General features: G+C 46.8%; 1 protein-coding gene across 6 annotated transcripts in view; it reads left to right on the top strand.

Moving 5' to 3' along the window:
- RAPGEF1 (Rap guanine nucleotide exchange factor 1) overlaps window positions 1-23,591 on the top strand; it is a 119,898-nt gene that overhangs the window by 35,496 nt on the left and 60,811 nt on the right. For 3 of the 6 annotated variants that reach the window (XM_029201615.1, XM_029201617.1, XM_029201619.1), the window contains exons 2-5: window positions 11,874-12,013; window positions 12,720-12,833; window positions 17,561-17,739; window positions 21,901-22,057. In XM_029201615.1, the coding sequence (XP_029057448.1) occupies window positions 11,874-12,013; window positions 12,720-12,833; window positions 17,561-17,739; window positions 21,901-22,057 (590 nt within the window). Of the gene's footprint in view, window positions 1-725; window positions 1,121-9,188; window positions 9,209-11,873; window positions 12,014-12,719; window positions 12,834-17,560; window positions 17,740-21,900; window positions 22,058-23,591 lie in introns of those variants that run through there. The other 3 variants (XM_029201618.1, XM_029201616.1, XM_029201620.1) reach the window with 3 other exon arrangements.

The raw sequence follows: 23,591 nt of genomic DNA, 5'->3' as shown, positions 1-23,591 counted from the left end.
CCCCATGCCTGGGAAGCCAGAAGTGCGTCTTTGGAGAAGTGGTCATTTTCAGATTCCTCTGTGTCCTTCAGAGTTTTTTGCAGCCTTTTCCAAACCAGCTCCTGTTTGCCGACTCTGATGTTTCTCATTGGTCCCCATGTGAAACGTCCAAAGCCTGTAGTCTCAGCCCTTTTTCCTGCCCTGGGGAGCAGGCTGGGTTTTCACTCGAAGCCCTGGGTTCTAGGGCGCTTCCACTGGCACCAGGAGCCGTCCTCCTCCTGAGCGGGCTGTGAGCAGCTGGAAGGATCCTGCCTTTACTCTGCACGTCTGCATCCCAGGAGTCCTTGCTGCATTAGGACTGAGGATTTTCCTGGGTCTCCCCCACAAGATTAGGGGCTCCTTGGAGGGAGGAGCTGTGTCCTGCTCCTTTTTCTGACACCAGCACTTTGCAAATGCTTGGCATATCAATATGTATGGAACGAATGAGTGAGTAAATGAATGAGGGCGCCGTTTGTGCCTGCCTTGCATTATCTGATGCACCCTGTTTCTCTGAGGTGATAGGGAAGGGAGGGGAGTTTACAGGTGACCCTTGTCCCTTCTCTTTCTTCGAACTTTGCCCAGCGAGAAATCCCAGCAGTGTCCCAAACTGCTGGGGTTGTGACTCCCAGCTCCTTCTCCTGTTGCCTGGGAAATAAACAAGTGAACATGTGCTCACTGACAAATGCACATGTTGTTTTTCCTCTGGAAGCTCAGAGGGTGGCCTGACAAATCATGAGTTCTCGGGGGTCCCTTAGCTGGGCCTAGAGCAGCTGAAGTGGATGGAGCCGCCGTCTGCTGCAGCCGTGGTGCTGCAGTGCCCCGTGCTGGGCCTGGCGCCTCACAGACACGACTTCCTGCCCCCACCTCGGGCTGCTGGGCGGGCGACACCGTGCTACACAGTAGGCTCAGCTGCCTTTGAGGAACGTTGTTTGAATTCTGAACTGGCACCGGTCCTAACATCCAAGTTCCTCTGAGGGACAGAGGCTGCTTCAGACAGCTCCATCTAAAGGACAAAGGTTAGGGTGGACCTGCTTCCTGTTGTAGCTGGGCTCCCGATGATGTGATGTGCTTCGGCCCTGCCTGCTTTCTGCCCAGCGTGTTGGTATGTTTACTTGGAATAAACTGATCTCTCTCCCTCTCTCTCTCCTCTCTCGTCTCTAGAAATAACACTCTGGAGAAATGACTAATTTACATCTCTGGAAGTCTGTGAAGCCTGTGCCCTTAAGAATCTCTGGGTCAATTCCAAACAGTCATAGAAAAAAAATCCTTCCTTGGGACTAGGCCACCCTGGGGACAGGCTGACCTTGAGTGGTTCACAGCACGTGTTAGGGCTACAGTTGCCTTGTCTGTGATGAGTGTCTGCGTGTTCTGAGGGTGGGAGGTGGGGGATTAGGCCCCTGTGACTTGATTTCCTCATTTGCCAAAGGGTGCTAAGAATCCTTCCCGTCCAGTGTTGATGTGAGCATGGCCCTGGGCAGGGCCTGGCTTCCAATAGGGTGTTTAAACACACAAGTTGCTGATTTAGCCACTTGATTGGGCTCCAGGAGGGAAGCAGCTCTCAATCCCAGAGGGTCCCCTTTCATCTCATGGGATATCTGTTCGCTATTTGACGAATTTTTTATAATAGGAGTAAGTGTTGGGAAAACTTTGCTTAGTGCCCTCTCTGACAGGTAGGGGTGGGAGGCTCCCCAGGAGGTCATCTCCAGGCTTTGTTCACATCAGAAGTTTACCTGGTGGAGGCTGGGCTTCTATTTAAATCCTACAGGGTACTTTAGTTTCCTGGATTCTCCTCTTTTTCTACTCTTTTCTTTTTTTCCAAGTTGCTGGAAGTTGAGAGGCAGTTGAGCCTCAGACAAGTAAAACTGTATCTAACAGCCCAGACAACATCACCAAGAGTCCAGCTCCTCTCATCTCTGCTCTACCTTTCTTTTTTTTTACTACAACTTTTTTAAAATTAAAGTAAAACACACATGTAGAAAAATGCTCAAATCATAAGAGCACCAGCTCAATGAATTATCTCCTCTATTTAAAAATTCTACAGTGTTAAAAAATAATAATTGCCCATTCAGAATGGTGACAGTTATCTCAGAACATTTGGGTAACAGCAGATAACATTTATTTAATGTTTACGAAGTGCCAGTACTATGCTAATTTACTTTACATGGCGTACTTTATTACATCCTTATAACAGCACCATGAGGTGAGGTAAGGATCATTATTCCCATTTTATAAATGAGAAAAGTGAGGCCCCAGTGGGCAACTTACTCAGAGTGACACACATTGAGAGTGTTTCACTTAGAGCTGCAGGTGGGGTGGGAATGAGTTCACAGGGCTGTCCTTGGCCATGTGTGGAGGTCAGTGTCACTCCTTCTGCCCCCAAATCGTAGCAGACGACATGATGTCACTGCCAGCATGAATGTCCTTGGTCCCTGCTGCCGAAGAAAGTCGGCTTGCATTGTTGGGAAGCGATGATTGTCAGAAATTCCTTCTGGTCAAACAAAGTCTACCTCCTTTGCCCTACACCTCCCGCCTTGCACAGCAAGTTTCCCCACTCTCTGTCCCTGTACCACGTGGTGGGTAGAATGAGATCCTGCAGTACCTCCACGCAGGCAGTGGTTAGTGGAGGGCCTCAGAGCCTGGAACTCACGTGCTGCCCTGAAGCCCAGCCTGGGGGTGAGGGGTCCCCCTGTGGTGGGCCCTTCTGCAGCTGCACACTGTCTGCCTTTCCGGGGGAGGCAAAGCACCCTTCAAGACCTCAGCGGCACAGTCCAGAAGCACTGGCATCCAACCAGCCCAAGGTGCTTTCTTTCAAGAGACCAGTGGACCAGCCTTCCTCACAGGGGCGGGGAGGGCCAGCCACACCCAGGACCTTGAGCTGCAGCAGTGCTGGAAATGTGTCTGGTCCAGCTGGAGACTGGATTCTGAAGACTTAGCATGAAAGAAAAAGAAGAGTAAAATGTCTTGTTGATGGTTTTTATTTAATTGCATATTGAAATTATAATATTATGGATAATTTAGGTTAGTTTAAAATCATATGTGGCTCTTGTATTTCTGTTAGATAGTACTGGCCCAGGGAGTCCATTGTCCTCTGGAGACCTAGATGGAGAGAGGGAAAGGTATGGTTTCTCTCTTGTCTTCTCCCTGGAAGTGGCTTGAACAACATTCTCTTAACCCAGATGACCCAAACTGAACCACCACAGCAGAGAAGGTTCTTGATTGAGTTGTCTCTGACTCACGTGTTGGCATTCCTTAGAGAATTGTATTAAAAATCAGTATAAACCGTCCTGTCTACATCACTAATCAGATATTACTCTCTGGTATTGGTTGAATATAGTAGTTGTTAGTTGTTGCAGAATTCATTCATTGATTCTTTTGTCTTTGTGTTTACTAACAATCATTTATTTATTTTCACTGTGTGCCGATTTCGGGGCTACGTGCCGGATTCCAAAATGAGTAAGATTTAATCCTGGGCCTCCAGGAAGCGTGTGCTCAGCTCTCGTTCTGCCTTGCCCTCCGCAGCAATGGAGGGAGGGTGCCCATACCTCTTCGTCCTCACCAGTGCTTAGTATTTCCTCTCTTTTCTTTTTATCCATTCTGGTGTGTGTGTGTCGTAGTATTGCTTCATGGTTTTAATTTATTGTTTCCTGATGACAAATAGAACTGAGCACCTTGTCGTCTGTTTATTGGTCATTTGGATTTCATCTTTTGTGAAGTGTCTGTTCAATTCTGAATCTGCTTTTAATCCTTACCTGTTATGCAAGTAAAGCAAAACTGGTAGCTCTGTCGGAGTTGAGCCCAGATCCACAGTGAAGCCTGGGTTCTTGTGTAGGTGGCAGGGGCCCCCAGGCCTGGTCTCTTTCCTGCACCCCACCTCTTCTGCTTGCGCCCCGAGTCTCACTCTTTGGCACAGTCCCTGCTGGCCCGCCTCCAGCTCGAGGCAGCTGCGTGGTCTCTTAGCAGGTTTTCAGTGCTTATGCCCTTTGGCCTAACAGTTCCATTTCTAGGAGCCTATCTCAGACAGGTGCTCAGAGGGCTAAGCCTGAGGGGGTTCTTCCATGTGCTGTTGTTTGAAGGGCGAGGGCTGGGAACCGGAACCATCAGTCAGGAGGCTGGTGGCCTGCGTGTGGTTGGCCTTCCAGCAGAACATTATTCATATGGGAAAATGCCCACAGCATATCGCTCAGCTGGAAAAAGCAAGTCAGGGAGATACTTCAGCTCTGCCATACGTGGAGTTATGAGGGATTTTCACTTTCTAGATTATATATTTTTACAGTGCTTGGATTTTTATAATGAGGTTGTTTTACTTTTGTTACTGAAAAAAGAAAAAAGGATGTGCTTAATATTTCCATCAGCACCCACAGCAGCATCATAGCTATCAGTCGACTTCCTGAACCAGTGGGTGACATGAACAGATTCTCATGTCAAAAGAGCCTTTGGTGTTGCAGAACTAGAGAAATTATTTTCCCTGTTTTCCCTAACACGAATAGTTCTATATTAAGTAAGAAAGAGGGTCTTTTAATATGGAAGTTGTTGGAAAAAATGAAGCATCAGGTTACTTTGCGCTCTACTAGGCTGGGATTATTTTTAGCCTTTGCCATACTGAGTGTTGGCAGAGGCTTGGCGGTGTTATCCCGTAACGGTAACGGGTGCCGTGCACTGAGCCTTTGCTGTATATCGGGTCCTTTGCTAAATGCTTCACATGCAGGTTCACGCTTAACCCTCGCAACAACCACCCAGGCAGGTCGGTCCTGTGGTTATGCTTGCTCCACAGGCGAGGCACCTTCAGCTCAGAGAGGCCACGCGGAAGTGAGAACACCAACTGCCTGCTTCCAGAGCCCGCGGGCCGCCTGCCGTGCCCGCGACCCACTCACTCTCGCGCTGTCTTTGTCTTTACATTACAGTCTGTACGATTCTAGATAAGCAAACACACCTTTAAAAATCTGAAGTCCTTATGTTTAAAATAGTTCTTCCTAATGTCCTCGTGTCACTTCTCCACTCTAGTCGTCCTTTTAACACATTTGGGAAATGGTGTGGATGAAGGAAGCGGAAGTGTGCAACCCGAACTCGTGCGTGGATGAGCGGGCATCCTGCCAGTGCCCAGCTCTGCGCCCTGCACGCCGTCAGTACGAAGAATGAGCAGCCACCGTGTCTCCCAAGGAACTGTCTCAAAGTGTTATCCACCCTGACCCTGACTTTGTGGTCCCTTGTATGGTTGATATGTAGAGACTCCTCCCATCCAAGGCGAAATTAAGCCCTGACAGAAAGCACTGCTAAGTTGGGATCCCAGCTGCTGCTACAAATGACATCTGAAAGGCCAGTTGATGTGTACATTTTTCAGCACCAAGCAGAAATCGTTGTTAAGCCTGGCCAAGGGGCAAATTGAAAGTTTAATAATGAAATATTGAACACCTGGCAGACTACTTGGAAGAAACTGGTTTGGCTTTGGTGTGTTTTTGGTTTTGCTTCAGACATGATTTTGTGAGCAGGCTACGTGCCTCTCCTCCAGCCCGTTCTCTCTCCCCCTGGGTAGAGAAGGACGTTCATCTGACAGCCTGTCTGCAGCCTGTGATGGTTGCCCAGGAGAGTGCTGCTCTTAGTAACGTCGCAGCCATTTCTACAGAAATTGATTGTGATGTCATGTAAGCTTTCCTCCTCTGGCAGAAATGACTAGCAGATTGGTCATTGGGTGTTCCAGACCCTCCTTGGTATAAATGCCGTACTAAGTGGTGGTTAAGGGTTTTTCTTAAGTTCTATCCATGAGCTTTGAAGTTGTTCTGGCAGATTTGATAGAACACAGTAAGATACACCAATTTAAAGCATCTCCATGGGAAGGAGGGCTTTTGTTTCCTTTGTTTAGGTATGGCCCTATCGAAAAGTGTGCAAGTCTGGCAAGCCCAGGTGTTGGGAGAGCAGCTGGGACTCAACCTTGCCCTTGGGGCTGCAGAGTGGCACAGACCCTTTGGAGAGTCATCTGGCAACATCCATGGAATGAGATGTGGTGTGTACTCTGTAGCCCAGCGGTTCTAGTCACAGAAAGCTCTTGCATGTGCTCCAGAAGGCAAGTATGAGAAGGTCCATTGCCGTGTTGTTTATAAAAGCAAAAACGCTGAAAATGACCCAGTATTCACTGGCAGGGAGGGGGTAAGTAAAACTGCTATATGTGGAACTTCACAGCACTGAAAACAAAAGCACTTATATACACTTCACCTGGCCAAACGTCAGACCTACGACTAAGTGAAAAAGCAAGAACATAGGAATATTTACAATGAAATACCATTTAAGTTAACTTCACAAACCTATACATTAAACTGTACTTATAGATATAAACTATGACAAAATATAAGGGATGAGGGACTTCCCTGGTGGCGCAGTGGTTAAGAATCCGACTGCCAATGCGGGGACATGCGTTCAAGCCCTGGTCCGGGAAGATCCCACATGCTGCGTAGCAACTAAGCCCATGCACCACGACTACTGAGCCTGCACTCTACAGCCCGTGAGCCACAACTACTTAGCCTGCGTGCCACAAGTACTGAACCTGTGCTCTAGAGCCCGTGAGCCACAACTACTGAGCCTGCGCTCTAGAGCCCGTGAACCACAACTACTGAGCCTGCGCTCTACAGCCCATGAGCCACAACTACTGAGCCCATGTGCCACAACTACTGAGCCCACGCTCTAGAGCCCGTGCACCACAACTACTGAGCCCGTGTGCCACAACTACTGAGCCTGTGCTCTAGAGCCCGTGAGCCATAACTACTGAAGCCTGTGAACCACAACTACTGAGCCTGCGCTCTAGAGCCCGTGAGCCACAATTACTGAGCCCGCGCTCTACAGCCCGTGAGCCACAACTAGTGAGCCCACGTGCCACAACTACTGAGCCTGTGCTCTAGATCCCACGAGCCATAACTACTGAAGCCTGCGCACCTAGAGCCCGTGCTCCGTAACAAGAGAAGCCACTGCAATGAGAAGCCTGTGCACCACAACAAAGAGTAGCCCCTGCTCGCTGTAACTAGAGAAAGCCCCACGCATCAGCGAAGACCCATCGCAACCATAAATCAATAAATAATAAAATTTTCTAAAAAATAAGGGATGGATAAGCACAAAAATCAAAACCACGGTTACCCATCGTCGGGAAGAAAGATATGATTATGACGGAGCATGTGGTGGCAGCAGTGAGATTGCTAATGTTCTGCTTCCAGAGCCGTGCTGTCCAGTATGGCAGCCACCAGTCTCGTGTGGCTGTTTAATTACATTTCAATAAAAACTCAGTTTCTCGGTCACACTAGGCACATTTCAAGTGCTCAATAGTCCGGTGACTGTCACGTTGGAGAGGGCAGATATTCCGTCGTTGCTCACGCTTCTCTCTGATAGCCTGGGTTGGTGGATGCGTGGATTTGATGAATTCTCTGTAAGTTGTACATGTGTATGTATGAAATCTTTCAAAATTTTGTTTTAATTTCAGTACTAGAAAATATCTAAACACATACATTTACAACTTCCCAAGTGAAAAGTCAGAGTCATTAAAGTCACCTGAAACTCTGTAGTAGTGTGAGAGCATCTCTTTAGCATTGCCCTCTACCCAAGATGATTGATACACATGAGGAATGTGACAAGAGGGGCAGGAAGTGTGGGGGGGGGTACTGATGGCAAGATTACCCCAACATAGCTGCCACCTTTGCTTCCTTCCACTCTGCTGTCACTGGTCATTATAGTGCTTTATCAGCACTGAAACGCATAGTTTGAGTGACCTTGCAAGTCTCCTGAAACCTGTGTTGAAATCTGTGTTGCTAAGCTGTTGTTTCAAGGAAAAGGTGACAAGCAGCCTCCAAGTCAAAATCTTCCCTAGTTAGTGCTGTCCTTGATTTCCAGGCTTGAGGAGGTTGGTTGTCGTTACAAAGAACCTGCTTCCTCCAATTGATTTATCACATCTTGTGCTAGAGCTGGCTGCTTTGAGGCTGTTAAATACTACAAGGAGAGAGATTTATTGGTGGATATAACACTTTCTTTAAATGCTGATGTGGATTCCCAGCTGTGCGCCAAGACAGACCAGAGTCTCAGGCTGTGCTTGGCAAAGCAGAGGTTGAGAGAGTATGTTGTGATATACTTCCTGGGCTCTGTTTGCTCTCAGGTGGAGGTGTCCTTACTTGACCCCTGGGTCATGATCAGGGGTTTTGGGGAGCCCCCATACCTTGTTTGCCTACCCTAGTTCCACCCTGGTCATGATGGCAGAGATGTGAATCTGGCCAGTCCCTCGGCCCCTGCCTACCCATATAGCAACTCGGGGCAGCAGACCAGAGGAGGCGGAAGTTGGCTCACCCAGCCCATGTCTCTGAACATTTTTGACCACCAAAGAAATCATGCATCCTGCCTTTACTTCCCCATTTGTGTCTCCTTTTCTTGCCCCGCTTTCAGTCTTGCTTGCCAGGGTGGAAGTCACACCTAACATCTGACTTGGGGAACCTGTCTGGCGAGGGATGTGCTGAGACTTTCGGGATGCTGAGGCCAGCATCCGAAGGAGGAGGATGGCGGCAGCAATAAAGGCAATATGGAAGGAGGCACCAGAGAGGGACACAGATGAACTTCTGGTCAGGACTAAAGGAAGAGGAGAGGGGCATGTGTAAGGCCCTCAGTTCCTTGGGATCGTGGGTCAGATGTTCAGTGCTGCAGAGTATCCTGACTCAGATCTGTAAGCAGTTGGGAAATAAGAATTCAAAGTTTGGTCAGACTTGCTACCCATCCAAATCATATAGTTAGGTTAATTAGCTCCCTGCATTGAGCAGGTACTGTGTGCCCAGCACATGGCTGAGTACCTCACCACGCTGCCCACAAGCCGCATCTCATTTAACCTACATCACATCAGCCGTTTCTAGAACAATGTTATCAGCCCCATTTTCCAGACAAAGAAACTTAAGACTTGGAGAGGTGCCGCTGAAGTCTGTTAACTCAAACAGACTGACTGCAAAGCTCACCCTCTTAACCACCACATGAATTATTAGACTGGTCACATCATTTCAAAGTATAAAGAAGGAAGTATAAACTGTACATGGGGCCCACCCTCCTTGGGTGGGGAAGGGGAAGAGGGGAGCTGGAGCAATCACACCATCCCAGTTTACCTGCTTTGAATCCCAGGGGTGATACAGCGTTTGAGGACTGGTGCTGAGAGCCCCTCCGACCCTGCGTTGAGCCGTTCCAGGTGAGGAGAGAGGTGCATGAGCTTCCTGTGGATTTGTGTCCACATTGGGGCTCTAAGAAGGGCCTTCTGCAGTTCTGGCCAGCAGACAGACAGCTGCGAAGCTGTGTTTGGTTTGACTCCACTTGTGAACGAAGGTCAGGCCCTGGCTTTTTCTCTTTGGTCCAGAGTGCAGTGGGTTCCTGATCCTGCCTGCCACCTGGAAGGTCTTTGACAAAAGAATTGAACTTTGGCCCTATTAAGTCATATGCAACACTAGTAGACACAGTGACATACCTATAATACAAGGTGCTGTGTCATTTATTTGGAAGGTTTTTTGTTTTTTTGTTTTTTCATACTTAATTGCTGGGAAAATTGAAAGGGAGTGTATTTTTTATTTTAAAAATACAGATGGGGACTTCCCTGGTGGTGCAGTAGTTAAGAATCTGCCTGCCAATGCAGGGAACATGGGTTTGAGGCCTGGTCTGGGAAGATCCACATATCGCGGAGCAGCTAAGCCCGTGAGCCACAACTGCTGAGCCCACACTCCACAACTACTGAGCCCACGCACTGCAACTCCTGAAGCCCGCGTGCTGCAACTGCCGAAGCCCACGCACCTAGAGCCCACGCTCCACAAGAGAAGCTACTGCGATGAGAAGCCCGCGCACAACAATGAAGAGTAGGCCCCGCTCACCACAACTAGAGAAAGCCTGCGCGCAGCAACAAAGACGCAACGCAGCCAAAAAAAAAAAAATACAGATACTTCTTTTTCCATTGCACAGGATCACGTTCTCCCTAATTTTCAATCAATTTCAAGTATTTCCTGTGAATTTCTGACATTGCCTAAAGAAGCAGTCCTTTTTGTGGGTTTTTTTTTTTTGGCTGCATTGGGTCCTTGTTGCTGCACGTGGGCTTTCTTTAGTTGCAGCAAGCAGGGGCTACTCTTCGTTGTGGTGCCCAGGCTTCTCATTGCGGTGGCTTCTCTTGTTGTGGAGTGTGGGCTCTAGGTGCGTGGGCCTCAGTAGTTGTGGCACACAGGCTTCAGTAGTTGTGGCTCGAGGGCTCTAGAGTGCAGGCTCAGTAGTTGTGGCGCATGGGCTTAGTTGCTCCGCAGCATGTGGGATCTTCCCGGACCGGGGCTCGAACCCGTGTCCCCTGCATTGGCAGGAGGATTCTTAACGACTGCACCACCAGGGAAGCCCTCGTGGGGTATTTTTTCGTTGGTTGATTTGTTCATTTGTTGAATTAATGTTTCCTGAGCATCTTCTATGGGCCAGGTACCATGTTAGCACTGGAGATGCAGGCTTGAACAAGGCAGGTACAGCCTTCAGCGAGTTTGCATTCTTGTGAGGAGATAAACACATAAATAAATAATTCAATAAGATGGTTTCAAACACTAGAAAGTGCTATGGTAAATGGCGGGTGGTAAATGAAGGAAGGCTGCTCATTGGGTTAGTTTTTTTTTTACAGCTTCATTGAGATATAATTCACATAACATGACTCCTTTAAAGTGTAGAATTCAAGTTTTTTTTTTATAGTAATTCACTGGGTTGTATAATGGTCACCAGATTCTAATTTTAGAACACTTTTAATCCCCCACCAAAAGAAACCTCTTACTCACTAGCAGCCCCTCTCCGTCCCTCTCCACTCTCTTCAGTCTTAGGCAACCATTAATCTACTTTCTATCTCTATAGATTTGCCTGTTCTGGACATTTCAGATATGTGGAGTCAAACACTGTGTGGTCTTTGTGACTGGCCTCTTTCACTTAGCATAATGTTTTCAAGATTCATCCACGGTATAGCATATCAGTACTTCACTTAAGTGTAATTTTATGCCTAAGTATTTTATTCTTTTTGATGATTGTGAATGGAAGCTTTTTAGACATTCATTTTTTATATGTTCCTTGCTAATGTATAGAAATACTGATTTTTGTATATGATCTTGCATGTGATTTTGTATATCATCTTGTATCCTGTGAGCCCACTAAATTTGTTTATTAGTACTAGTAGTTTCTTAGTGGATTGCTTGGGATTTTTCATATACAAGATTATGTCATCTACAAATAGAGATAGTTTTATATCTTCCTTTCCAATCTGGATGGCTTTTATTGGAGTAAGAGTGTACAAAATTGAATGACAGTAGTAAGAACGGACACCCTCATCTTGTTCTTGATCTTGGCGAGAAAGCACTTAGTCTTTCACTGTGTCCCCGAGGGTTTCAAACACCTTAGTTCTGTTTCAGTCTCCACTGCCAGCTCTGAGGCCTTACCCATGTCACTTGTTGCAGTTCCCTAAACCAGAAAACAAGAAGTTTGATTCAAAAGGGCCTTCCTTTCCAGTTCTTACATTCAGCACTTCTGTGATTCTACTTTGGTATTCTTTCATCTTAGCTGGTTCCCTTGGACATTGGTTAGATCATCAGACAAACTCTATAAGGACACTTGGAAATATTTTCACGTTCGTTTTCCAAAGCCATTTTGACTGCTTTCAACCTAGACTAGATGGAAATTGCAAAAATTGAAACATGCAAGCAGAAATGGTTAATGGATCCATATTTCCTTTTCTTTGTAACCCTGAACAGCTAGGGGGAAAGATTTGTTTGAGGACGGTGATCATTTCCACAAAAGGTCAGAGAACCACAGCTTCTTCCCACTGTACCTCTAAAAATCATTACCTTCTTTGTTTTCAGACTCTCAGCGTTCTCATCTCTCCTCCTTCACCATGAAGCTGATGGACAAATTCCACTCACCCAAAATCAAGAGAACGCCATCAAAGAAGGGAAAACCAGCTGAGGTGTCTGTGAAGATTCCAGAGAAGCCTGTGAACAAAGTAAGCTGACTCTCTAGGTGCTTCTCCTGGCCTTCACCTGCTTTGAGCAATGAGTTTGTGCTGTTTTTTAAGTTTATTCCCTGGGGATGTAACTTTCAGTACAGAACACCTATTCCATAGCATTCCACGGCTCCAGGCGGAGCTTTCATTGTCCCTGTGGAATATGAACCTTTAGGATGGTTGAGTGTTTCTCCTGTTAATCAGAGTCAAGCTTGGTTGGCTAGAACAGTTCTTTTCCAGCTGTGTCATCCTCTGGGCATTTAAAACAGCTCAGCTCATCATGTTCACACTCCAGGATGCTGCCTCTGTGCCCCAGAGAGGCCCACGTTGCCCACACATACTCACTCACTCTCTCTCTCTCCCTCTCTCTCCCTCTCTCTCCCTCTCTCTCCCTCTCTCTCCCTCTCTCTCCCTCTCTCTCTCTCTCTCTCTCTCTCTCTCTCTCTCTCTCTCTCACTCACACACACACACACACACACACACACACACACACACACACACACACTCGTGATGTCCATTAGGGCCCATGCTCTGAAACTTGCTAAACCCTTGAAACCCAGCCAAAGATGTCCTCAAACACCAGTAACCTCAGCAGGGCCAGTCAAGCCAGATGTGTTGGAACAGCTGTTGGTTTTCATCAACCCTTCCCTTCAGCCTAAAACGGCCATTTCAAGCTCTGTAGGAATCCAGGTTTCCTCTCTTCCAGGAGGCAACAGACAGATTTCTACCAGAGGGCTACCCTATCCCCTTGGATCTGGAGCAGCAGGCAGTAGAATTTATGTCCACCAGTGCTGTGGCTTCCAGGTCTCAAAGGCAGAAGGTCAGTGTGATGTTAAGAACAATTGGGTTTGCCTTGCCCTCTACTGCAGAATCCTGGCCCATGGTTTTGGGGATGGAAAAAAAATCTATTGCAATATCATTGTGTTCAGCTGGGTGGCAACTGTGGGCTTAATTGTTCAGGAAACAGTCCAAGGAGCCTTGGATAAATGTAAGAGATTATCCAAGCCCCCATGGCCTTTGGAGAGAGCTCAGTACTCCATGGCGAAAGCTCTGGGATTTTTGGGATTGGTTTGGGTGTGCTGCTTGGGTCCAACGGGTTCGGGGGAAGCGGGTGAGTCTCATCTCTTAAGACCAGCTGTTCTTTCCTTGAGTTGCTAAGATGATCTGGATAGTTGCGAAAAGGAAGGGCATCTAAAGTGTAAGGTACTCTGTTAACTATCTCCCGAGACTCGTGAGTGTGATGATACTGTGTGGAACCAGCGCTCTCAGAGCCAGGGACACCTTTTGTGCCGCTAACATGTACCAAGCCTTTTTTTAGCCCCATGCTATGTGCTTTACACTCGTTCTCTCACTTAATTCTCATTATAACCCTGGAAGGTGGAAACTTATCTTGCAGAAAAGGAAGCTGGGAGTACGGAGATATTAAACGTTTGGGCAAAGTCACACAAAGAGTAGTGATGCTGAGATTTGAACACAGGCCATCTGACATCAAGTCGAAACTCTCTCGATGCTACAGTTACTCTTTATGAAAGTCAATTTATTTTTTAGTATCTAAGAAATGTAATGTTAGCTCCCACACGTAACTGAACATAAAAACAAAATTAAACTCAGCAGTGTAAAATAAAGACAAGCCTCGTAGATAAGTAGATTCTGAACCCTTCAGTGACTGTCCACAGTGTAGTTTGTAGAACTGTTGTCACAGCTGTCAATTTAATGCCACTAGCAAACACTACCCTGTTATATAAACACATAACTCTTGAATTTTGCAGTGTATCTACTTTTGTTTTTATGTTGACCAGCAGAATATCTTAAAAGTCTAGTTAAAAGTGGAGAAAATATGTTTTAAGTCCAAAGTCTTTGTTGAGTAATCGTTTTTCCTGCCCCATCTGTTAAGAAAAAGAGGCTATAGAGAGCAAGAATGAAATATATGGTGTTTGCCAGATTGATCTAAATTCCAGATTGAAGAGTAATAAAGTGGAAGATTTGGTCTGTACCACAATTATTTTTTATTGCAATCTGTTTAGCAACCCCTTGGAACTGGGTTTTATATTAAATGCCAGGAAGAGTGTCACTTGTCATCTGACACTAGTCCAGGCAGCCCGGAGTAAAATGATTTACTAACCACTGTGTTTTGCTAGTGAACTCTGATAAGAAACTCTTTCAGCCGCTCACTTCTTGGAATTTTTCCCCCTTTCTTCATCACTCCAAGAGAGGTCATAGGGGAAATTTGATGCTCAAGTACCCTTTCCTTAGTGGGGGTTTCTGCAAACTCCAGGGGACATTTGGCAATGTCTGGAGACATTTTTGGTTGTCACAACTAGGAGATTGAAGCAGGTGCTACTGGCATCTGTTGACTGGAGGCCAGGGATGCTGGTAAACATCGTACAATACAGAGCACAGCAACCCTGCCTCCCCCCCCCACCCCAACAAAGGATTTTCTGTCCTAAAATGTCAGTGCCATGGCTGAGAAACTGTTCTCTGGGAAGGAGCTATAGATGTGATCTTCACCCAAGGAAGAGTGTTACCCTGGTTTCTGCTCATTGCCCTTAAAGAAGGGTTGAATTACTGTGCTCTGCCCCAGGCCACCTGCATGAGACAAAGTGAGTATAAACCCATGGTGGAGGCCCACAGTCAGAACAGGAAGTGTTGGGGAATCTGCCAGCGTGTGTGAACTTAGCCGACTCTGTCATTTGCCATCATCCTTAATTATCACTTACTAGCTGTCTTACGACTTAGTATTTCCATATATATTCTCATTTTCCCCAGGTTATTACATGGGAAATTGCAACTTAGGTAGACAGAAATAGATTTGGACCCATCTACAACTTACTACAGGTCTCTCTTTGCCCGGGCCCTATCCTGGGTGATTTCACGCGCCGTCTTACTTACTCCTCACCTTGACCATGTGCACAAGCTTTCACTCTTCCCAGTATACAGAGAGTGTGGGCTCTGGCCCAAGTTTTCTTAATCAAACTCTCTTTCTCCCTTAATTTTACGAAGTGCTTCCATATGCATTCTCACCCAGCCCCCACGAACCTGTTTCGGTCACCCAGGGCAGGCGTGTTTCTCCCCGTTTTGCAGGTGAGGAGCCTGAAGCCCAGCAGTGCCTTTGGGTCGAGGCCCTTCCCCAGCACCGCTGGCCTCATGTAGTTTCCAGGTTTGTTTGCACCAGTCGTGGCATCTAACCCCTGACGCAGGAGCCGGTGTGCAGGTGGATGCAGCTGCCTCTCTGAGGCCTCGGCCTCAGGTTCCCTGTTCCTGGGGGTGTTCGGTCTGGGTGTCTCATTGTAAACTCTTCCGACTGCTGGCTATGTTTTGCGAGAAGCCATAGTTTAACAGCTGATGGGCTAGGGGAATGCACAGCGTTCAGAGGCCATTAATTCTGGGAGTGGAATTTGCTGGAGAGTTAATGGATGAAACCTGACTCTGCTAGGTTGTCGGCTCCTTTATTAGGAGCCCAGGGCAGCCCGGCTCTTCAGTGGCTCATTTGATCTCTCTGCAAATGACAGGAGAGTTCTCTTTTTTTCTGTGAAGTGCCTTGCCGCTTTTGGACGGCTCCCATCTCCAGATTAGCCCCTTTCTCCCTAGCAAACCTCGTGACACATTTTCTTAAAATGTTTCCTGCTTCCCCCCCACGTTTTGTCACTGCTGGCTCCTTGCGTGTCCTGATGTGCTGAGATGGCAGTGTCGTAGCCAGAGTCCTCTTGCTCAACTGGCCAGAGTGGTTTTAGTCACATTTGATGTCTGCAAGGCACCATGAGTTCCTTCATACTGAGGTTCCTCTCAGCCCTGTGTAGGCCATGGCGAAGCAGAGCGCTCTGGGCCACGAGATGGAGAAGCAAGTGCCTGGCTCTTGGAAACACACAGTAAATAAACAAACGTGTCAGGTAGTGAGAAGAGAAAAATAAGTGACAGCAAAGAGGCCACAGTGATGGAGATGGAGAAGGGGTGTCTTTTTCCTCCCTTGGAGAAATGTATCATGGTGGTCTACAGGGTACCTCTTGGGAAGTGCCCCCATTGAGACAGATCAGATCGGGTTTTTGAAAGTTGTCTGATGAAAGGAGCTAATTACTTCTTGATTCCATTTATATATTTTTCCTTTGATATTCCCATAAAATCCACTATTGAAATTTTTTATTTAAAATGACATTCCTCATTATTTTAAAAGAGCTGGTGTTCAGAATCATAATCACTTTTCATTGTGTATCACTTTTTTATGTATTTATATAGTTGTTTTGTTTTTTTTTTTTTTTTTGCGGTACGCGGGCCTCTCACTGTTGTGGCCTCTCCCGTTGCGGAGCACAGGCTCCGGACGCACAGGCTCAGCGGCCATGGCTCACGGGCCCAGCCGCTCCGCGGCATGTGGGATCTTCCAGACCGGGGCACGAACCCATGTCCCCTGCATCGGCAGGCGGACTCTCAGCCTCTGCGCCACCAGGGAAGCCCTTATATAGTTTTAAATCTACTTTTTCTAGAAATTATCTTCTTGTTCTCGGTAGTTTTTATTTGAATATTCTCTGGACCTCAAAGAGCCCACAGGTGGCAGTTTTCCTCATACGTACCACTCTTAATTTGCCCTGGACGTGTAATCAATTCTACTTGAGTAGATTATCCATTTTTGGATTTATCCATTTTATAGATTATTCTTGATCTCCCTTTCCCTGCCAGCCAGCTGGGACCTGGGTTGTTGACATTAGGGTCAGTATAAGGAGAGGTTGGAGAAAGAAACCAGAGGGGTGTGTTTACCCACTGTCTGTGCATTCAAGGTATCCCACAGTCAAGGAGAAAAGATTTGGGTGTGGTTATGTGAGTGCTGGGAAGTACAGGACTCTGTGTTTTACTTTCCTCCTAGGCGGGCTTTCCTCAGGGGCAGAGGGACCCTGTGTGCTGTTAGCACATATGCTGCAGGAGTAGTGATTGAATCGTTGCCATCTGTCCAGCTTTTTCACCTTTTCACCCCAGCACATCCCGCCCCTTCTAACCCTAGGGTTTCCAGGTCCTTTGGGAGAGCCATATCATTTCATTGAGAGGGCTGCGTCTCTGGTCAAATGTGGGAATCTAGTGAGGAGTGCTGGGAGAGTGGATTTTGAGCACTAATGCCTCTGACCAGTCTTACACAGCCCCTAGGACCTTGAAAGGCCTTGATTTGACTTACTGGATAGATACACACGTTGGGACTTAACTGTTGGTTCTGTAAGCATCCTGCAGCCATCAGCAAATTAGTCCTCACTACACTTACTGAGTTTAGTGGTGATATCTCAGTGTGATTGAGGTGGAGACCCCAGGGCAAATCAGTCTCTGTCCGGGGAGGGAATTAGGAATATCTAAACAACCTTTCTCAGTCAGCCCCTTCTTCTTCCTTCAAGCCTAGCCTCTGTATCCTGATTGCAATCCTTAGAAAAACAATTTGGCTTGCTTTCTGCAGCAAGAAGCCTTTTCCATTGGTGTCAATCTCAAACTAGTTTGCAGGAAATTTTATTTTATTTATTTTAAAATTGCTCCCTTTAATCTCTCTCCTCCCTCCTTACTCTTAACGTTTCCTTTCAGAACCTGAGCTGGCTGGAAGAGAAAGAGAAGGAGGTTGTCAGTGCCTTGCGCTACTTTAAGACCATTGTGGACAAAATGGCTATTGATAAGAAGGTACTGGAGATGCTTCCAGGGTCTGCCAGCAAGGTGCTGGAGGCCATCTTACCCCTGGTGCAGAGCGACCCTCGAATTCAGCACAGGTGAGTTGCTCTGGGCTGTGTCAGAGCAGTGGAGGCCTAGTGGCACCTTGGTTCAGGGGCATTTCACACTCAGTGTTTCTAGGACCAGTGAGGAGTGCCAGGAGGAAAAGGAGCCCTCCCACGCCCTGCCCCCTCCCCTACCCCATGGCTATCGCTTGGTATTCTTCCAAGGTTGAGGTCATCATTGTTACTCATGAGGCCTCAACACTGAGGAAGATCGCCACCATTGCTAGGGATGTAGCCACAGTGTAAGTCTGTGGTTATTTTTTCGTACTAGCCAGCTCATTGGCAATAATCACATTGATTTGGACCCATTTTCCCCAGTACCCTATGTTAACCATAGTTTATTATGACATTAAATCCTGCCAATATCTAACCTATTGGAGACCTTGGCTGCTTAGATTATTAGGCCAAAAGAGGTAGAGAAGAATCCCATTAGAGCATGGATTAGTGAAACATTTAATTGTATCAAGCCAGGTCCTCCCAAACAGCACCTGGATTCATTGGAAGCCAGGTATGGAAGTGTAGTCAGCTTTTGTGGAGTAATGCTTTTATTGCTAGAGTTCGTTTTCCTCTGAAAGGTTAGTGAGCGGCTTGCCCCTGTGTTTGTTGTTAAATACAGAAAGGAAAGCAGTATTAAATGTAATCTTCAGCGAGAGCCTATCAGGAGCTTCTTCCTGAGAGGCTGTCAGATGCCTGCTGGCTTTGTTTTTCTTCCCTGGTACCTGTTGGGGATAAACATCTCTCTGTTTCAGTTCCTCAAGATGGTTTAGTGTCCTTGTAGCCCCATGAGGCTAAGCTTTTGTAAACTGCTTTCAGAACTTGACAGTGAAGTGCATAGTTTTCTTCTTCTGGGAGATAAAACAGTATCTTTATTTCCAAGAAGCTCTCTGCCCTGGAGCTTCTGCTGACCCCTGTAGATGGTGGTCTTTTGGCTGGAAGCTCACTGAAGCCACTTGGCGGGGAAGGATAAGGCGTTGGTAGGGCTTTGCTCTGCCCTGTCTTCACGTTCCAGGCCAGGCTGCTGTCATGTACAAGAAGCCTCTGAGGAAGCGAGTCCCTTTGGCGCCTTGTTCAGTTGCTCCACATGGAGGACTCTGTGAGACCAGCACCACGCTTTTCCAATAGGTAGCCCAGCGCCCAGCTTGTAGACAGGCCCGGTGCTGTTCTCCTTTGAGGGAACGTGCTTAACAGTATGCTGGGTTTCAGACGCACAGGTAGCTTTTATGAAATGCTCTCATACACTTCTCATGGAATGGGCCTACCGTGGGAGAGTTCAGATTTGAAAAAATCAACTCCCCCACTGTATGACAGTGCTGATTTGATGGTACCGAGTGGAAGCTCTGTTTGACTTTGAAGGAGGGAGACTTACAAGAGAGTTTCACTTCCTGGGGGAGGATATGCTGCAGCTGGACCTGAAGGAAGGGCAGGATTTGAATGGGCAGTGGGGGCAGGAGAAGGAGAAGAGCAAAGGAACTGAGGCCAGCGGGCACAGTGTGCCCGGCAGGGACGAGACCAGCCGTCCTGTGAGCAGAGTGTGATCACACCAGGCCGCCGACCGGCGGCGCTGTGGGAAATGAGGGCGGGTCCCCTCACGTGCCAGGCCTCTTTGGGAGCGTCCAGGACAGTCACCTTCACTGAGCCCTGTAACAGCGTTGACAGGGCGCTGCTGCTAGGACTGTCGCTCCCTGCAGTGTCAGCCAGCAACTCTGCTTGGGAAGTTACTTTCTAGACATGCAGGCTCTGGAAGAATTGACCGAGTAATAGGGCAATGGTCTGGGGCGTTTTTTGTCCATGGGGAGGTTTTGTAATTACTTTATAGTTGACAAAAATTACTTGCTGTCTATAACAGTTTTCTAGAGGGGAAAGGAGAAATGCCTGGGTGTGGCCATAATGAATAATGATTTCTTTTTTTTTCTTTGTAGTCCTTTGGCTAATACCATTTAAGGGATTTGTTCCTCCTGAAATTCTTCCAAAGCCCGTTGATGATACTTTTATTGATCTCCCTGAGATGATCTAAAATGCTCCTCAAATGTTTCTTTTAGCTTCCTTCCATCATCTCATCCTCCTGTGCATTTGTTAGCTGAGAGGGTGTTTTCCTGCCTCTTCTCTGTGGGTTGGGCCCTAGCAGGTAGGCTCTTCGCCACGCTCCCCTAGGTTCCAAGGGCAGTGGTGACGGACCTGTGAACAAGCAGCTGGCTGTTCAGTGTGGGCAATGAATGGAGGCTTTTCCTGATGGTGGAACATTCAGAGATGTTTGAGAGCAGGATCCCTGCTTGCCCTCAGTGCAGACAGCTTTGCTCCATTTCAGAAACAGACCAACGACTGGTCCACTGGACATTTTGATGGTACAAGACCCTCCTTCCTTTTTTAATGTCCTTCCCGTGACATTAAGACACAGGAATATTCTTCTTGCAAGCTCACAATGTGAAGGGTGGACACAATTACCAACATTTTTAGGTGCTTTCAGGGAAATGTTAACATCCAGTGCAGGTAGGAATTAAGTATCACATAAAAGTGACCCCTCCCACCTCTTTCATTTAATAATTGTGGGTGGGAGGCCACAGTCTTTGTTTCAAGAGGCCTAGCCTGGCCTTGCCAGGGAGGAGGAACAGAGCTGCTAGAAGCACACCCCCCTTCAGGACGACGCCATCTATGGTCCGGCCCCCCGGCAGGTCTGCAAGTTGTGTTTTATTCTCTCAGTCCTCCTTCGGAAGAGAATAGGTCTGACACCAAACACTTTTCATTTGTATCGTCCTCTAAAGCAGCCAAACCCTGGCTTTCTTGGGGTTCCTTTTGTAAAGTTTTCTTGTTTTTAATGGGGCTTGAGGAGCTGCTTTCATTCTTTCTGACTCTTCTTTCCTCCCGCTGGAACATGCACGGAGCCGAGTGAATGGCTAAGTGGAGACTTCAGACCTCCTGGAAATTCTCTTCCTCCTTACCTGATTCTGAAGAGCTTCTCATTAGAGCATTGTTTGGTTCAGGCTTTTTTTTTTTTTAATGTCTTTGTTTTTAGAACCTGTTTTAATCATATCTTACAATATTATATATTTTTCTCAAAATTATATCTTTGGAGAAAAAGTATATCTTTGGCTCCTAAATGTCTGCCTCATTCTTTTTTTTTTTTTTTTTTTTAGTGGAGGAGGTAGCATCCCACATATTTTCTACATTTTTGCTCTACCTCTGTTGTAATACATAATATTTAAAATGGCAAAATAATCCTTTCCATAAATCCTAGGGAAAAGTATCTTTAGTTGTTTAAAAATATGTGGAAGATATAAAACTTCTTCATTTTGGCCTCCAATCTACAGTCGTTGGGGCCTCCAGATGTGCTCAGGGCTTCTGTTTTGAGTTGTTGGCGTCACATTGAAGTTGGTACCTCCTCCCCCCACCTACCGTCACCACAGGTCACCTCGCCTCTGACTTGTCCTCCTTAAAATACTCCTCATTAGTGCATTCCTCTGACATCTCAGCCATGGTTTATTGCAGGGGATGGTGAAGCTGAGCCCATGTTAGAAGGAATTCTAGTAAATTTCAGATCTCTTTGAGCTCATGTTTAAAGACTGTTCCTTGGGACTTCCCTGGCAGTCCAGTGGTTAAGGCTCTGCGCTTCCATGGCAGGGGGTACAGATTCGACCCCTGGTCAGGGAACTAAGATCCAAAAAAAATTTTTTAATAGAAATAAAGGCTGTTCCTTTAAAGGATCCTGCCTGCTAAAGTTCCACAAACCTGTTGACTCCTTGTGACACAATATAACATGAATTTTTATCTAATTCAGAGCAAGAAGTGTACAATAGTCTGACCTACTAGAAGGAGAGGAAGATGAGGCACTCCTTGAGAGATGTTATCAGAATCTCGTGGAGGATGTGAAGTTTGAAAAAGCATATTAACTATCATGGTGGAATTTTTATACATTATATATGAGAAATGAAAAAAAATTTATAACAGACTGGAAGATAAAGCTCCACAAAATCTTCACGGGATGTAAGGAAATAGATTCAGGGAGGAAAAGTTTATTAAAAGGAGGTGCAGATCTTATAGAAAGAAGGATTGAGAAACCCTAGTCACTGAGAAACTAGTTCTCTGCTAAACAGATGACGTAAAGTGATGGTCATGCTTTAGATTTTTAATATTCTTTTAAAAATCTTCTTCTACCTCTAGCTCAGCGCTCTCCTCCTGCTATAGCCGAGTGTACCAAAGTCTCGCCAACCTCATTCGTTGGTCTGACCAAGTGATGCTAGAAGGTGTGAACTCAGAAGATAAAGAGATGGTGACAACTGTGAAGGGTGTCATCAAAGCCGTGCTGGACGGAGTGAAGGTACGTGCAGGTTCCAGACGGTCCTCATCAGGGGCTTGGAGCACCCTCCCTGCTGGGTGTTTGTCACATAAGAACTTGTTCCTGAACTTTGTACATTAGAGTGCACGTCTTCTAGTGTTTCTGCTGTTGGGTGCTGCCCTGTCCCACAGCTGTTTCTCCGTGGTACAGGTGACTCTTACAGGAATATAACCTTTGGAGTATTCGTCCTGATAGTTAGAAAAGCTTCCAGAAGCAGTCAGCCTTTACTGGGCCTTGTGTTAAATCTACAGGTAGTCTTTATACTACAGCTCTGGCTGTGCACACTTGCCGGCTAGATGAAGTCCAGTGGAAATTGCTTTTGCACTGACTTTTAGCAAAACTCCCAGCATGTCAACTGCTACCTTTTCATGTTCTGAGAACTTCTGGGATTCTTAGTAGAAAAGCAGGATTGACGTGAGTAAGAAATGAAACTAACTGTACTTGAAATCCATGATGTGGTCTGTGAATTTACTACCCAGGCAAGTCAGAAATGGCATAATAGGAAATTACGAATCATCGTTACGGCGGGAAGTGAAGTCCTTGGAGGCTCTGGAATTGAGGTCCAAGGGACAAACCTTAATTGAGAAAATAAGTCCCAGCGGATGAGGAGCAGGGCAGGATGTAGGTCGTGAAACAGTGAGATCCTGTGGGTTGGGACGGGGCTGTGAGCGGTGGGAATGGGAGGCCGGATAATGTAGTGGAAAGCGGGCTAGACTAGAGTAGAGCCCAGCTAGATTGGAATCCCAGGTTCACCACTTACTAGTCTGTGAACTTGAGCAATTTACTCAAGTGCTCCGTATCTTAGTTAACTCATCTACAAAATACATGCAGTTGTGGTACCCTGTGTCATGGGGTTGTAGGAAGGATTAAATTAGTTAATACATATAAAGCTTTTAGAACTATGCTGGGCATACTAAACACTCAGATCTTAGCTGCTGTTTATTATTAATTATGTGGTGCTAGATGTATGCTTTGCAAACAGGTCTCTTGGCTTGAAAAACTGTGTCCTCTTCCTTTCTAGACCCTCCAGTACAAAACTGTGGCCGAGGTACTTAGCCTAGGTCCAAACAATTCCTTCCCCACTCAACCATGCCATTAGACTCCTGAATGCTGCCTCCTTGGATTGACATTCCCCAGAAGCTCTGGAGAGTAGAATAAGGACCCCCAACGGGTAAAAATTACAGATGGGAGGCTAAGAAAGCATTGCTGGACATTGCACACTGCTCCGGAATGAACCGCATTGGCTGATGCGGTCTGGGCGGCTCCCCACCTCCAATACTGTGTGAACAGGGCTGCTGTGTCTGCTGGGGCTTTATGGAGCTCACGTAGAGGGAGGCTTGACTGGGCGGCATCACAGCGTGTCCTCTGACAGTTCCCCGTTCTCTTCACTCCCCACGGTTACTAGGTTACTAGGTCCTGCACGATCGGTTTTGGCTGGTGAGACTTAAGGATGTAGCCCAGGGTGGCTGCTGTGTGGGACCTGACGTTGCTTTCCAGACCTGGCGCCCAGTCACAC

This window comes from Monodon monoceros, unplaced genomic scaffold, assembly GCF_005190385.1.
Source record: "Monodon monoceros isolate NGI ecotype Baffin Bay Population unplaced genomic scaffold, NGI_Narwhal_1 Super_Scaffold_5, whole genome shotgun sequence".
NCBI classification, from domain to species: Eukaryota; Metazoa; Chordata; class Mammalia; order Artiodactyla; family Monodontidae; genus Monodon; species Monodon monoceros.
Note: the sequence above shows the minus strand (reverse complement) of the source record. Positions and strands in the feature narration are given on the sequence as shown.